Below are 16,752 nucleotides of genomic sequence, written 5' to 3'. Positions count from 1 at the left end.
TTCTTGTGTGCTTGGGCCCAACGAATCGGCACGAATCTGTATCTTCAGGCGTGTTTCCTGCGTTAGGTTCCTTGTTTTAGCCATTTTTGTCTCTGAAGAGCATTCAAATGTGCTGGCTTTATATAGACATGAAGTACGGCAACAAAAATTGTGTCTTTTAATAAAAAGCACGACCTTCATTAGTGGATCACTGGCAGGGACAGACTGACCATCTGGCATACTGGGCATTTTCCCGGTGGGCTGACGTGCTATTTGGGCCGACACTCGGCCACTTTCTTTTTTATTTTAAAGATTGGTCTGACCGGCCCATAATACCAGACAGTTGATCAGCAGCCCGATTGACATTGGGCTGGACCAATCACATCATTAAACACCAACCCCTTTCGCGTTGGTCCTGCCGGCGTAATGCATTCGGCAAAAAAAAAAGTCAGCGCAAGAGTTTGTTCATAACCACCGACCGGCCCTCAACACACGCTGGTCTGTGGCCCATAGGTTATTTTCTTCACTGACACGTGACGATCAATCATATCATGAAACACTTCCCCTCGTTTGCATCGGTAGCGTAATCTGTTAGGAGCTTCAATAATGGAGAGAAAATGAAAAGAAGATGCAGAGAAACTGCGAAACAAGAAAGAGCTGGCTGTTCAAACCAATGCTGCCAAATACACCAAAATTTCTGCTATGTTTGCCACGGCAGGGGCCTTCATCAGCTCCCGTGGCCGATGACAGTGGTGGTGGTGGCGACATTGAACAGGGACATGCAGTAAACCTGCGGTAAGCTGGACTGCTTTGTTATATGGCCAGGTTAGTTTGTATTCTAGTTAGTTTGTAATACCTGTCTATGCAGGTATTTATAAGACATTGTGTATGTAGCCCTCTCCCTCATTCATGAGTCATCATCCCTCTTAAGTTTTCAGTTTCTAAGCTGCTATTTTTATCTTGAAGATTGACCAATAATTAAATCTCTCTCTCTCTTTTTATCTCACAAATATACATACACAGAGTTCAAAGTTCATTCAGGAGTTCAGCTACATTCATTTTCAATTCAATTCAATTCAATTTTATTTGTATAGCGCCAAATCACAACAGAAGTTGTCTCAGGACACTTTCCATATAGAGCTGGTACAGACCAAGCTCTTTTGGACTGGGTCACGTCACAATTTATTGAATACTACTCTTGGATGAGTTAGCATCTGATCCATCATTTCTCATCTCTATTCTTTCTCTTTTTCTTTTCTTCCTCCCTGAAACACATAGGTACACCCAATAGAATGAATTCTGCTGAAAGATCCATTACTGTGATGGAGTGGTGGAGTATACTTTTTTGTAGTGTTGATAAATTAGACTTTTTGGAAGTATTAAAGTGTCCACTCTCACTGATTCCTGTCAACTCATTGCATGGCTTAAGGTACGTGGTTTTAAAGAGTTGAACAGTTGTTATACACATTCAAGAGACCGAAAAGACAGAAAAGGTGTGCATTATCAAATGTGGTGGGCCATTTCTTGTCCCAGTCCGCCGCTGATCAGTGGTACCAAAATGACCCAATACTCAAATTTTTTTAAATGGCTTTTTTAGGATTTGTTTAGTAATTTTGGTTGTGACTGTACTAAAGGAAATTGCACTTGAAGACCTAAGAGTGATTGATGCAATATTTCACAAATGCATGGGGTGTCCGAAAACTTTTTTCCACCACTGTATAATTGAGTTCACGCTGTCACATCTGAGTTTTGAATAGGGAGATAGGTCAGATATAGTATGCATTCATGTCCTACCAAGGCATGTTACGAACTACTTGGCTTCTTCTCTTTCTTAGTCTTTGTGTTTTCTTGTCTCCCTGGGTTCTATGGATAGTGATTCCTCTCTCTCTCTCTCTCTCTCTCTCTCTCTCTCTCTCTCTCTCTCTCTCTGTGTGTCTCTCATCGGTCAAGGCAGATGGCTGCCCACCCAGAGCTTGGTTCTGCTTGAGGTTTCTGCCTGTTAAAAGGAAGCGTTTCCTCGCCACTATCACCAAGTGCTTGCTCATGGGGGAATTGTTTGGGTCTCTGTGGATAAAGAGTATGGTCTGTACCAGCTCTATATGCAACGTGCCCAGAGAAAACTTCTCCTGTGATTTGTGGCTAAATAAAACTCATTTGAATTGATAATTGACCAACAGGCCCATTCATTTCTCCAGGGGAGGTGCAGTGATTTTAATACTATATTGGATGGTTGGTCACTGAGTTTTACTCCTGTCCAGAGAGCATATATGTGATTATTCTCCCCAGTAATATCCCAGTAATCCCAGTAATAATTGCAGAACCGTTTACCTGCTTTTTATTGCACTGTAACTGATCCTCCCATAGTTTATATCCCATCCAGAGAGAAGTTTTGTTTATTATAAATTGATAAAGTTACTAAGTGGCTGATGTACTAAGTAAAGCAAAGCATCTAGAGCTGATCGAGCCAGATGTTTTTCTGTTCACAAATGACCAAAAAATGATTGATGCACCTTTAAAAATTTTTCCCCCATACAATATTTTATCTGTGTCTTGAATTGCCTTCAGTTTGTAGAGTAACTGCATTGGGATTACCTGTGGTCAGTAATGATCCAGTGCTGATGTCATCACCAGTGGAGTTGAGAAAGTCATCCAAAGCCTCCTGGTCTGATATGTTAGTAACTGTCATCTGATCCAGAACACACACATCAGCTTCTGTTGGCTCTACAAACACAAACATACATACACAATTAATCTTTACATGCAGTATACCATTTCCTTTAGATCAATAATAGTCGTGTTGAGTTTTCTCAAGACACTTATAAGCTATAGCAAACATAGCTGTGTCCGTCATTCTGGATCTGTTCCAATACCCATACATCAAGACTTCAATGCACATTTGTACACCATCAAGCCGTTTTTTCTGACTTTTTTCTGTGAATTTCTTTTCTGTGAATTTCATTTTTCAGCCTTATGAACAACAACATTTGGTACTCGATATAAGCGCCTCATTAGTGGTTTACCTATGTTAGTTTAGGTTTAGTTCAGTTTGCAATTTACAACATTTACACACATTGGACTCTATTTTCGACTGCGCCGCTGGCACAGTAGTATTTTCGACCGTATTTTTGATCCGCATCTCATCTGACCATATCGAAAGCGCGTTCGGCACGTGTAATGGTCACTCAACCTGACCAAATGTACACAGGTGAAACAGAGATGTTTGGTGATCTGTGACTCAAATTGCCTGGTGACAAACGTGTATGCCACTTTCCCCGGGTTGGCACATTACTCATTCATCCATCCATCCATTCTCTTCCGCTTATCCGGGGCCGGGTTGCGGGGGGAGCAGTCTGAGCAGGGACGCCCAGACTTCCCTCTCCCTGGACACTTCCTCCAGCTCTTCCGGGGGGATCCCGAGGCGTTCCCAGGCCAGCCGAGTGACATAGTCACCCCAGCGTGTCCTGGGTCTTCCCCGGGGCCTCCTCCCCTGTGGGACATGCCTGGAACACCTCCCTGGGGAGGCGTCCAGGGGGCATCCGATAGAGATGCCCAAGCCACCTCAGCTGACTCCTCTCGATGTGGAGGAGCAGCGACTCTACTCTGAGCTCCTCCTGGGTGACAGAGCTCCTCACCCTATCTCTAAGGGTGCGCCCCGCCACCCTGCGGAGGAAACTCATTTCAGCCGCTTGTATCGGGGACCTCGTTCTTTCGGTCATGACCCAAAGTTCATGACCATAGGTGAGAGTAGGAACGTAGATTGACCGGTAAATCAAGAGCTTCGCCTTTCGGCTCAGCTCCTTCTTCACCACGACAGACCGGTACAGCGGCCGCATTACTGCAGCCGCTGCACCGATCTGCCTGTCAATCTCACATTCCATCCTTCCCTCACTCGTGAACAGGATCCCAAGATACTTAAACTCTTCCACTTGAGGCAGGAACTCTCCCCCAACCTGAAGGGAGCAAGCCACCTTTTTCCGGTCGAGAACCATGATCTCGGACTTGGAGGTGCTGACTCTCATCCCAGCTGCTTCACACTCGGCTGCGAACCGCCCCAGCGCATGCTGAAGGTCCTGGCTCGAGGTAGCCAACAAGACAACATCATCTGCGAAAAGCAGAGACGAAATCTGCCGGCCCCCGAACCGAACCCCCTCCGGCCCCTGGCTGTGCCTAGAAATTCTGTCCATAAAAATGATGAACAGAACAGGTGACAAAGGGCAGCCCTGCCGGAGTCCAACATGCACCGGGAACAGGTTCGACTTACTGCCGGCAATGCGGACCAAGCTCCTGCTCCGGTTGTACAGGGACTGTACAGCCCTCAACAGAGGGCCTCCAACCCCATACTCCCGGAGCACCTCCCACAGAATGACGCGAGGGACACGGTCAAATGCCTTCTCCAAGTCCACGAAGCACATGTGGACTGGTTGGGCAAACTCCAATGAACCCTCAAACACCCTGTGGAGGGTATAGAGCTGGTCCAGTGTTCCACGGCCAGGACGAAAACCGCATTGTTCCTCCTCAATCCAAGGTTCGACTATCGGCCGGATTCTCCTCTCTAGTACCCTGGAATAGACTTTCCCAGGGAGGCTGAGGAGTGTGATCCCTCGATAGTTGGAACACACCCTCTGGTCCCCCTTTTTAAAAAGAGGGACCACCACCTCAGTCTGCCAGTCCAGAGGCACTGTCCCCGTCTGCCACGCGATGCTGCAGAGGCGTGTCAACCAAGACAGTCCTACAACATCCAGAGACTTGAAGTACTCAGGGCGGATCTCATCCACCCCTGGTGCTTTGCCACCGAGGAGCTTGCAAACTGCCTCAGTGACTTCAGCCCCGGTGATGAAGGAATCGACCAAACTCCAAGTCCCCAGTCTCTGCTTCCTCTATGGAAGACATGACAGAGGGACTGAGGAGATCCTCAAAGTATTCCTTCCACCGCCCGACAATATCCCCAGTCGAGGTCAACAGCTCCCCACCTCCACTGTAAACAGTGTTGACAGAAAGCTGCTTCCCCCTCCTGAGGCACCGAACGGTTTGCCAGAAATTCCTCGAGGCCAACCGGTAGTCCTCCTCCACGGCCTCCCCGAACTCCTCCCAGACCCGAGTTTTTGCTTCTACAACCAGCCAACCAGGCCCGATAGGACTCCTTCTTGAGCTTGACGGCATCCCTTACTTCCGATGTCCACCACCGGGTTTAGGGGTTGCCGCCATGACAGGCACCGCCGACTTTACAGCCACAGCTACGGATGGCTGCATCAACAATGGAAGTGGAGAACATGGTCCATTCGGACTCAATGTCTCCAACCTCCCTCGGGATCTGGTTGAAGCTCTCCCGGAGGTGGTAGTTGAAAACTTCCCTGACAGCGGGTTCCGCCAGACGTTCCCAACAGACCCTCGCGATACGTTTGGGTCTGCCAAGTCTGTCCCGCTTCTTCCCCTGCCAGCGAATCCAACTCGCCACCAGGTGGTGATCAGTTGACAGCTCAGCCCCTCTCTTTACCCGAGTGTCCAAGACATACCGCCGAAGGTCAGATGATACAACTACAAGGTCGATCATTGACCTCCGGCCTAGGGTGTCCTGGTGCCACGTGCACTGATGGACACCCTTATGCTTGAACATGGTGTTCGTTATGGACAAACTGTGACTAGCACAGAAATCCAATAACAGAACACCACTCGAGTTCAGATCGGGGAGGCCGTTCCTCCCAATCACACCCCTCCAGGTGTCACTGTCGCTGCCCACGTGAGCATTGAAGTCCCCCAGCAGAACAATGGAGTCCCCAGTTTGAGCACTTTCCAGTACCCCTCCCAGGGACTCCAAGAAGGCCGGGTACTCTACACTACTGTTCGGCCCGTAGGCCGAAACAACAGTGAGAGACCTATCCCCAACCCGAAAGCGCAGGGAAGCGACCCTCTCACTCAGCGGGGAGAACTCCAACACATGGCAGCTGAGCTGGGGGGCTATAAGCAAGCCCACACCAGCTCGCCGCCTCTCACCGCGGGCAACTCCAGAGTAGAAGAGAGTCCAGCCTCTCTCAAGGAGTTGGGTTCCAGAGCCCAGACTGTGCGTGGAGGTGAGCCCGACTATCTCTAGCCGGTACCGCTCAACCTCCCGCACTAGCTCAGGCTCTTTCCCCCACAGTGAGGTGACATTCCATGTCCCCATAGCCAGAGTCGTTGTCCAGGGTTTGGGTCGTCGGGGCCCCCGCCCACGACTGCCACCCATATCACATAGCACCGGCCCCTTCTGATCCTTCCTGCGGGTGGTGGGCCTACGGGAAGGTGGGTCCATGTCGCTCCTTCGGGCTGTGCCCGGCCGGGTCCCGTGTGCAAAGACCCGGCCACCAGGCGCTCACCTGCGAGCCCCAACCCCAGGCCTGGCTCCAGGGCAGGGCCCCGGTGACGCCAATCCGGGCAACGTACACTTCCTTGATTTAATTTCTTTCATAAGGGGCTTTTTGAACTACTCTTAGTCTGACCCGTCACCTAGAACCTGTTTGCCTTGGGAGACCCTACCAGGGGCATTAAGCCCTGGACAACATAGCCTCTAGGATCATTCGGGTGCTCAAACTCCTCCACCACGATAAGGTGGCAGTTCAAGGAGGAGTTACTCATTCATCCTGGCGAATTCTACCGTCCCTACAGTTGTTCAGGGGGACATCCCTCTGGATGGGTGGCTGCTAGGTAATAACGGCTATTCACTGAAAACGTGGTTGATGGCGGCATATATCACACCGTCAACAAGACGGCAGTGTGGTTTTAACGGTGTTTTCAGCAGTGCTCGGTCAGTCATTGAACACACACTGCGATCAATATTTAGCAACAGCCACGATTCAATGCAACTGTCTGAGTCAGCACATACAGTCAGACCTAAATTTATATATTTTGATCAGCATTTCATCTGCCGACATTGCAAGCGCATTCGGCACGCGTAATGGTCACTCACCCTGACAGAATGTACACAGGTGAAACAGGGATGCAAACTAATCAATTGACGTCGCTGTGCCAACCAGAAACAGCCAAGGCATCCTACAGAGCATATATACTGCATCTGTCTCAGAGCACTCGAGAGACAGAGAGAGACAGACACACGGAAAAAAACCTAAGCGATGATCGTTGTCCACTATTACCCACGTCATTTCATTCCAAATACAAATATTATCATTGTAATGCTTAACATTATCTACAAAGATGTAGTTCATCATTGCTTTGAGGAGGATGAGGAGGAGGAGGAGGAGGAGGAGGAGGAGGAGGAGGAGGATTTACCGGAATCAGAAATCCTTTATTTATCCCCGAGGGGAAATTGTTTTTGTTGCAGTGCTCCTTACGAGAATAGAATTAGAATGAAATTAGAAAAGAAAGAAAAGAGAGAGAACTATATATATAAAAAGCAAATATAAAAACAAAATATTTATATTGAGAATATATATGTGTGTGTGTGTGTGTGTGTGTGTGTGTATATATATATATATATATATAAACAAAATATACCACAAAATATAGAACAGAATATAAAACAATACACACACATATATATACACTGAGAATAAATAAACAGTTTATACAAATGGGTGTGCAAAGTAATACAAACGGATGTCATGAGACATGAGTGATGTCAGTCTCCTCCTGGGAAACGTTTGGGCGTTGGACTTGCCACTTGCCATGCACCTGGCCAGCGGCGTTCTTAAAGGTGAGGCGAGGAGCTGCTGTGATTGGTGAAAATTTGACTCGGCTGTGTCAAACCCACTCAACGCCTTCTCTCCTCCCTCTTTCCGAGTTGCGCCGCTGGGTGGGACTGAGATGAGAAGGAGGAGGAGATGCGCTGGTGGCGCAGCGCACGAAAATGCCAGAGTCTGCGCCACCACGCCCCATCGGTGCAGCGGAACTGACTTTGTGCCGCGCCTGTGCCGCGCCGGCGGCAGAGTCGAAAATAGAGCCCATTACCTTCACTCATGCACATCCTACACTACTGACTTCACTGATTTACACCCTTTATGCTTTAAATATTTGATTTGATTTGAACTAATTTTGATTAACTTGGTTTAATTTGGTCTAATTTGGTTTTTCTGATTGTTTAGTTTGGCCCAATTTGGTTTAGTTCTGTCTTGGTTTAATTAGCGATTTGTTTGAGTTGAATGCTCAATTTGGTTTAATTTGGTTTGATTTGAAAAATAAAAGACATTTAAAAACTTTGTCATGTTGTGGTCTCCCTTTTTTATGTTGTGACCACTTGAGCCAGGTCATGACACAAAACAGAGGCATTTTGAGCATGTGTTCAATTCAATTCAATATTCAATATACCTTTATTTGTCCCGCAAGGGGAAATTCCAAATATATATATATATATATATATATATATATACTATATAGATATACTTGTTGCTGTATAGAGTCAGCTAATAGGACTATTTGCTCCAGGGCGAGCAGGACATAATCCAGCACTATTGGTTACAGTAAACTGCAATACATATACCTGACAAGTCACTCCCTGGATACTGGAGTGAGATCCAGTAACTACTACATTATTACATGCAAAGTTATTGTCATCTTTTGTAACCTGGCACAGTTATCCTGCCCAGATCACATAAAAATACTTTGAAAATGGCCTTGGACATAGCCACACACATGGAGAGGGAAGTCAAAGCTCCTGCTCCACATATATAGATGGTCAAATGAAACATTCACACACACATTCTTTCTGCACCGATACTTCAGAAACATTCATAAGAATTCCTTCATGCCCATGACAGGTGTAATGTCAGTCGTAGAAACACCACTTCTAAGTATGACCTTTTATTTTTAAGAATAAGATTTCTTATCTGACATTTTCCCCAGTCAGTTAGGTTAGGTTAGACAACCACACCTCCGCCACCCTTACCCTGAACAAGGACTTTACCCCACAGGACTTTGTGCTGAGCCCTATCCTCTACTACACTACACTTCACCCATGACTGCGTGCCTGTGCATGGCTCCAACTCCATCATCAAGTTTGCAGATGACACCACGGAGATAGGCCTGATCAACAACAATGATGAGTCAGCCTACAGGGGTGAGATTCAGCAGTTGGTGATGTGCTGTGCCGACAACAACCTGACCCTCAACACCAAGAAGACCAAGGAGCTCCTCGTGGACTACAGGAAAACCAAAGGCTGCAGTCACACCCCCATTTACCTCAATGGGGCTGAGGTTGAACGGGTCTCCAGCTTCAAGTTCCTGGGCATCCACATCTCTGAGGACCTCTCCTGGACTCTCAACTCCTCCACCTTGATAAAGAAAGCTCAACAGCCTCTACTTCATTAGGAGGCTGAGGAAAATTAACCTGGCTCATCAGATCCTTGTCAACTTCGACTGCTGCACCAGCATCCTGACCAACTGCATCTCAGTATGGTACGGCAGCTGCACAGTGTCCAAGCAGAAAGCCCCGCAAAGGGTGGTGAAAACCGCCCAGTACATCACTGGACCTCCACCGCAAGTGGTTTCTAAGAAGGGCACGCAGCATCAGCAGTGACAGCTCCCACCCCAACCATGGACTGTTTGTCCCCTGCCATCTGGTAGGAAGTTCAGGAGCCCCCATTCCTGCAACAGCAAGCACAGGAACAGCTTCATCCCTAGAGCTGTTACTCTGCTGATCTCTGTTCACCAGCAGCTTCTGATGAAGACAATAAAACTGAAGGTAATCTAATCTAATGTAATCTAATTTTCACTCATTTTCATATCATATGTACTTTTATCAAGGATTTTCACTCATACATGTCTTCATAAAAGTTTACAACACAAAAATTATAAAAATTTCTAATAGTAAAAGTAATGTTATGTATGTTATGTACAGTATGCCTAGTATGTGCTTCAATCAAACCACAACGTTATAGTAATTTCGTTCATAATCCACAGAAACAAAATATCAATAACGTAAAAGGTCAATGATGCCACAAGAGCAAGATGCATAAAACTCTGTTGATTAATGACTAAAACTTTGTGTGGACATACAAGGGCAAACGTACAAATCTTTTGATCACATTCTTAAAAACGTGTGCACATAGTTCTGTCTAATAAATCTCAATCATTGTGAAATCAGCAACACGGGCACAAGCCTGATTTCCACTCCTACAGTCACACAGCCTTTATGGCAGCACTTTTCAATGTGATGAATGGTAAGGAAGAGACACAATTTTAGCCAAACACACTGCTGAGGTCCTTCCTTAAGAGAGCCATGAGCCATCCTTAAGCTTGGCTGCACAGGTAGTGTCAATTTATTTATTTACCTGTACCTGTAAACTATCATAGATTCTACACAGTGTTCCAAATTATTATGCAAATTGGATTTAAGTGGGCTGCACGGTGGCGCAGCAGGTAGTGCGCGTGCCTCACAGCAAGAAGGTTGCCAGTTCGATCCCCAGGTCAGGCGGGGCCTTTCTGTGTGAAGTTTGCATGTTCTTCCCGTGCATGCGTGGGTTCTCTCCAGGTACTCCGGCTTCCTCCCACAGACCAAAAACATGCTCATTAGGTTAATTGATGACTCTAAAATTGTCCGTAGGTGTGAGTGTGAGTGTGAATGTTTGTTTGTCCTTGCATGTGGCCCTGCAATTGGCTGGCGACTGGTTCAGGGTGTACCCCGCCTCTCGCCCATTGTAGCTGGGATAGGCTCCAGCCCCCCGCAACCCCGAAAGGGATAGGCGGTATAGAAAATGGATGGATGGATGCATTTAAGTGTTATAAACAATATTTTTTTGTTTTTCAAAGTCATGGCTAGTATTGTGTCTCAGGGATCATTGAAGTCAATCTCAGACACCTGTGATAATTAGTTTGCCAGGTGTGCCCAATCAAAGGAAAACTACCTAAGAAGGACGTTACACATTATTAAGCAGGCCACAGGTTTCAAGCAATATGCAACTGCAGGAAAGACAGAAATGGACCAAGATCCAACGCGAATTCACAACATGAGACATCATGATCATCATGGACGACTCAGTGCCTCGGAACTCCTGGCTAACTGGAAAAGTCACTGAGACCATTGTAGACAAGAAAAGGACTATGTCATGTTCAGATCGAGACCAAGACCAGGTTTCTGAACAGGACCCCCCCCCCCCCCACCCCCCAGATCTATGCCTTCAACTGGAGGCAGAGGAACTTTGTTGTTTTGACTTTGACCTTACTTACCACACACATTCAACGCAACCATCTGTTTGGGCTGCTGGTATTCATGGGTTCAGATCAGATTGGGGTCCACAGGATCAGATTGACTAAACCCAGGTGTATAATTGCTGAAGAGAATAGGGGCACTGGAAAGCAGAATGTCCTTTCATTAAAGCAAAGCCCAGATGTGAGAATGGTGATGCACATGTTGAGTGGGCCGCTCTTGCTGCTCCAGTGGAGTCACTATCAGGTCCTGCCTTGTCCTGTGCGCAACTGGAGGTTAAATCAGACAGTGCAGTGGGCTACTTGGACTATTCAGTTTCTGTGTCTGAAGGTTTTGTGTCATTGATTAGTGGTGATGTGAAAGTCACTCATCACTCTCACTCACTCATCTTCAAACACTTATCCGGGGTCGGGTTGTGGGGGCAACAGCTTCAGCAGGGGACCCCAAACTTCCCTTTCCCGGGCCACTAATAGCTCTGACTGGGGGATCCCGAGGCGTTCCCAGGCCAGTGTGGAAATATAATCTCTCCACCTAGTCCTGGGTCTTCCCCGTGGTCTCCTCCCAGCTGGACGTGCCTGGAAAACCTCACTGGGGAGGCGCCCAGGGGCGGAATGACGACTGACCGGTAGATCGAGAGATTTGCCTTCTGGCTCAGCTCTCTTTTTGTCACAACGGTGCTGTAGAGCGAACGCAATACCGCCCCCGCTGCTTGTACCCTCACTCGTGAACAAGACCCCGAGGTACTTGAACTCCTTCCCTTGGGGCAAGGACTCATTCCCTACCCGGAGTATGCAATCCATCGGTTTCCTACTGAGAACCATGGCCTCAGATTTAGAGGTGCTGATCCTTATCCCAGCCGCTTCACACTTGAACCAATCCAGTGAGTGCCGGAGGTCACAGACTGATGATGCCAACAGGACCACATCATCTGCAAAAAGCAGTGATGAGACCCTCAGCACACCCAACTGCAGACCCTCCTCCCCCCGACTACGCCTTGATATGATTGATTTGTGACAAAGCACAGCCCTGACAGAGGCCAACCCCCACCGGAAACAAGTCTGACTTACTGCTGAGTACCCGAACACAGCTCTTGCTTTGCATATAAAGATGGGATGGCCCTGAGAAGTGACCCCCTCACCCCATACACCCACAGCACCTCCCACAATATCTCCCAAGGGACCTGGACATATGCCTTCTCCAAGTCCACAAAACACATGTAGACCGGATGGGCATACTCCCAGGCCCCCTCCATTGTTCCACGGCCAGGACGGAATCCGCATTGTTCCTTTTCAATCTGAGGTTCAACTATCGGCCCAACCCTCCTTTCCAACACCTTGGAGTAGACTTCACCAGGGAGACTGAGTAGTGTCAACCTGAACACCAGGGACAAAAACAACGCAAACAGCACAGTGAAGGTAGCGGGTAAGGTGATGGGCGTGCCACAGAACCAACTAGCTGTGATTTATGACAGGCAAGTCCTTCGTAAAGCCAGGGCGATACTGGCAAACACAAGTCATCCTCTTCACAAGGAATTTGAGTCCCTTCCCTCAGGTCGCAGATTTAGAGTGCCCCCGGGCTAAGTGCAATAGGAGTAGAAATTCCTTCATTTCCCGTGCAATAACACTTTTAAATTATGACAATTAGGCACATTTAATTTGCACTTTATAGGATGGTGCTATTGTTGTTTTTATTTTTTGTTTTTACAGCCGTGTGTATTGTGTTTGCATTTTGTATTTTGTGTTGTCTTTATGTCCTTATATGGTCTGCCCTGACTGTAAAACAAGTTTCCCATTTGGGACAATAAAGTTAAACTGAACTGAACTGAACTCATACCCCTGTAATTGGCACACACTCCCCTTGTTTAAAAAAGGGGACCACCACCCAAGTTTGCCACTCCTTAGGCACTGTCCCAGACTTCCACACAATGTTGAATAGATGTGTCATCCAAGACAGCCCCTCAACACCCAGAGCCTTCAGCATTTCTGGATGGATCTCATCAATCCCCAGGGCTTTGCCACTGCAGAGCTGTTTAACTACCTCAGTGACTTCCACCAGGGTAATTGATGATGATCCCCCATCAGCTTCCAGCTCTGCCTCTATAATAGAGCGCATATCAGTCTGAATCAGGAGTTCCTCAAAGTGCTCCTTCCACAGCCCGACCACCTCCTAAACAGTGTCCCATCCTTACTGTACACAGTTTGGATGGTTCCCCATTTCCCCCTCCTGAGGTTACGGCAGAAGCTGCTGCCCATCGGACCTGTCGATACCTTGCAACTGCCAGAGGCTTCTTCAGTCGGAGGTTTCCCTGACCACTGGTGTCCACCACGGTGTTCGAGAGTAAACGCCCCTTGAGGCACCCAAGACCTTTAGACCACAGCTCTCCACCGCAGCTTCAGCAATGGAAGCTTTGAACATTGCCCACTCAGGTTCGATGCCCCCAAACTCCACAGGAGGTATGAGATGAAGATCTCTCTGACAGGGGCCTCCTCCAGACGTTCCCAGTTCACCTGCACCACATGCTTGGGTTTACCAGGTCTGTCTAAAGTCTTCCCCCACCCTCGAATGACACTCACCACCAGATGGTGATCAGTTGACAGCTCCGCCCCTCTCTTCACCCGAGTGTCCAAAACATGCGGCCTCAGGTCAGATGATACGCTAACGAAATCGATCATCGACCTTCGACCTAGGGCGTTCTGGTACCATGTACACTTATGAACATCCTTATGTTAGAGCATGCTGTTCATTAAGGACAGCCCATGACTAGCACAGAAGTCCAGTGACAACCAACCACTTGGGTTCAGATCGGGGGGGCCATTCCTCCCAATCCATCGTTGCCCACGTGTGCCCCCCCGTAATCCGAAGGCGTAGGAAGGCGACCTTCTCGTCCACTGCTCCGGCTCCTTCCCCCACAGAGAGGTGATGTTCCACTTAACCGGAGCCAGCTTCTGCCGCCCATGTCCGGTCCGTCGAGATCCTTAGCCTTCACTGCTACCCATATGGCAGCGCACCCAACCCCAGCAGTTTCTCCTGCAAGTGGTGGGCCCACAGGATGAAGATGAGGGTGCCACATAGTCTGTTCGGGCTGTGCCCGGCCGGGCTCCGTGGCAAGCCCGACCACTAGGCGCTCGCTGAGGGGCCTCCGTCCAGGCCCAGGCTTCCTCCGGACCGGGTATCACCTCTTCTTCCCCATTTGTCCATGGAGTCTGCATGAACCATTCTTAGTCTGGACCCTTGTCTGAGACCAATCTGCCATGGGAGACCCTACCAGGAGCACTAGGCTCCAGACAACATAGGCCTCAGGTTTTCCGGGACACATAAACCTCTCCACCATGGTAAGGTGATGGTTCCTGAAAAGGTGATGTGAAAGTGCCCATGAAAATTCTGAGTGAAAATGGAACATGGAATTCATTTTTCTGGGCTCTGTGTTGCCCTTTTCCAAAGAGACTGGCATCAGGATGTTTTGCCTCTTCCCTTGCATTGAATAGTAACTGATTGTGACTTAGTTAACAGGGATGCTGTGATGGCAATGTTCCCAACTTTAGCTGTTGAGGGTATAGTGGTCATTTTGGGGAAAGACCTTGATACACAAGAAAAAGGTACCACATGGTGGGAACTTCTTGAGTGAACTGGTTTTTCAGTAATTTGTTCCAACTAAATTTAGGAATCAGGTGTTGCATGCTTCTAATGACCAGTTAGGATACTTTGGAGTACTTAAAACATACAACCTCGGCCACAAATATTTTTGGCTGCAGCTGAAGAAAGAAGTGTCTAGTTACATTACAACATGCCACATGTTAATTAACATGAAAGTCTAACCAGAGTGTCAAACCAGCACCTTTGTGTCCTATTTCAGCTACTGATTGTAGACTGTGTTGGTCTCCTGTCACACTCCAATGCTGGCAATACTGTGAAGTAGTGTGAAGTAGTGTGAAGAGGGTGTTGTGAGGGGGAGGGAGTGGAAAAGTCAGCGTGACTTCAGGTCTGGACTGGGTGGGGGGAGGAACAGGGGTAGAGTCAAATCTGTTGAAAAACAGGTTCAGTTCATTTGCCCATTCCCAGTCTCTAGATACAGGGGCCTTCCCACTGTCGCTGCTGTGGTCTGAGATGGTTTTCAGGCCCCTTCAAACCTCTCTGGCATTGTTCCCCTGAAGGTGCTCCTACAGTTTCCTCCTGTAGCTGTCTTTGCCTCTCCTTATCTCCAGTTTCAGATACCTGTGCACCCTCCCTGGCTCATCTTTGTCCCCTGACCTAAAGACCCTCTTCTTTTCATTCAATAGGGCTTTCAGTTCCAGGGATACCCAGGGTTTGTTGTTTGGGAAACACCGTACTTTCCTGGTAGGCACAGTGTTTTCCACTCAGAAGATGATGTAGTCTGTGATGCAGGTTGTTAAACTGTCAATTTTCTCCCCATGTGGACTGCACAACACTTCCCAGTCAGTGGTTTCAAAGTAGTCCCTCAGTGCCATACTGGACTCTGATCATCTTCTCACATAGAGTACCTTGTGGTTGACTGTTTATTCACCAAAGGTATGTATGCAGGAGCAGATAAACCAGGTTGTGATTGGAATGGCAAAGTGGGGGGAGGGGGGAGGAACTGTAGGCATCCTTTTCATTTGCATACAGTAGGATAGCATCCAGTGTTCCGTTGTCTCTGGTGTGGCATTTAACATACTGTGTTCTATTGGAGGTGCAGAAAAGCATGTTGCTCTGCCTCCTGGTCTCAACTTTGAGTTGTCACAGGCTTCATTCATGCATAAATTCTCTCAGATTTTTAGAGATGAGAGCTGCTCTGTCCAAAGTGGGATGGATGCTGTCTCTCCTAATCACACTAGCTCTTCTCCAGACAGTCTGGCAATTATCAATGAAGCCCACATCATTTGCTGCACACCACATTGACAGCCAACGATTGAGGGGGCAGGGGCAGGGGCCCAGAGAAAACAACAGAGTCCGACATTATCTTTGCATATGAACCATGATTCCACTGATTTTAGTGACCTACAATATAATCAGGTGTCATTACGACTGAATAACAATTTTACTGTATTTACACTTATCTTTATCCAACAGATTCAAATTTGATTCAGCGTCACCTGCTCTGGCCCCAGGACTGCATTTGACTATGGGTGCTGGTGTCGTTAACTTCAGGTTTTTCAAAAGGGAACTGCGAATAATCAGAGTTGGTTTCTCAGCTGTCTGACACATAAAGTGGTTGGTGATGAACCGTGGGCCTCAGCTGGGACTATGCTTCCTTCGAACAGCCACCAAGCCTCCCTGGTTTCCCTGATGGTCAGGAGCTGCCAAGGGACAGCTTGTCAGGGCTACACTTGTTTGGTCCACACTGGCTATGGGGGCCTGACTTATGACACCTAATGACTGGGTTTCCTTGATGTGGAGCTGCACTTCCAATTCACTAAGCCTCGCCTTCTACACAGCTAATAAACTAATAAATTAAACTAATAAATGACATACTGAGCAGGACAAAGCAGGAGAAAGTATCAGCGTATACACATATGAACAGCCTTAAGAAGGACAGCAGCAACATTACATCTATCAGTTTCACAAGTGACATTTTGAGTTTGAGTGCATGTCCCATTTCCATGTTGAGCCTAACTGCATAGTTCATTGATCAAAACTTCGAATTA

At 47.6% G+C, this 16,752-nt stretch overlaps 1 protein-coding gene across 1 annotated transcript in view; it reads right to left on the bottom strand.

Moving 5' to 3' along the window:
* The window catches only part of dtnbp1a (dystrobrevin binding protein 1a), a 58,411-nt gene that overhangs the window by 1,740 nt on the left and 39,919 nt on the right, over window positions 1-16,752 (bottom strand). Inside the window, exon 8 of the mRNA XM_070966160.1 lies at window positions 2,572-2,700. Coding sequence (XP_070822261.1) covers window positions 2,572-2,700 — 129 coding nt within the window. The remainder of the gene's footprint in view (window positions 1-2,571; window positions 2,701-16,752) is intronic.

The sequence above is a fragment of the Chaetodon trifascialis genome, chromosome 7 (genome assembly GCF_039877785.1).
Source record: "Chaetodon trifascialis isolate fChaTrf1 chromosome 7, fChaTrf1.hap1, whole genome shotgun sequence".
NCBI lineage: Eukaryota > Metazoa > Chordata > Actinopteri > Chaetodontiformes > Chaetodontidae > Chaetodon > Chaetodon trifascialis.
This window is presented reverse-complemented; position numbering and strand designations above follow the sequence as displayed.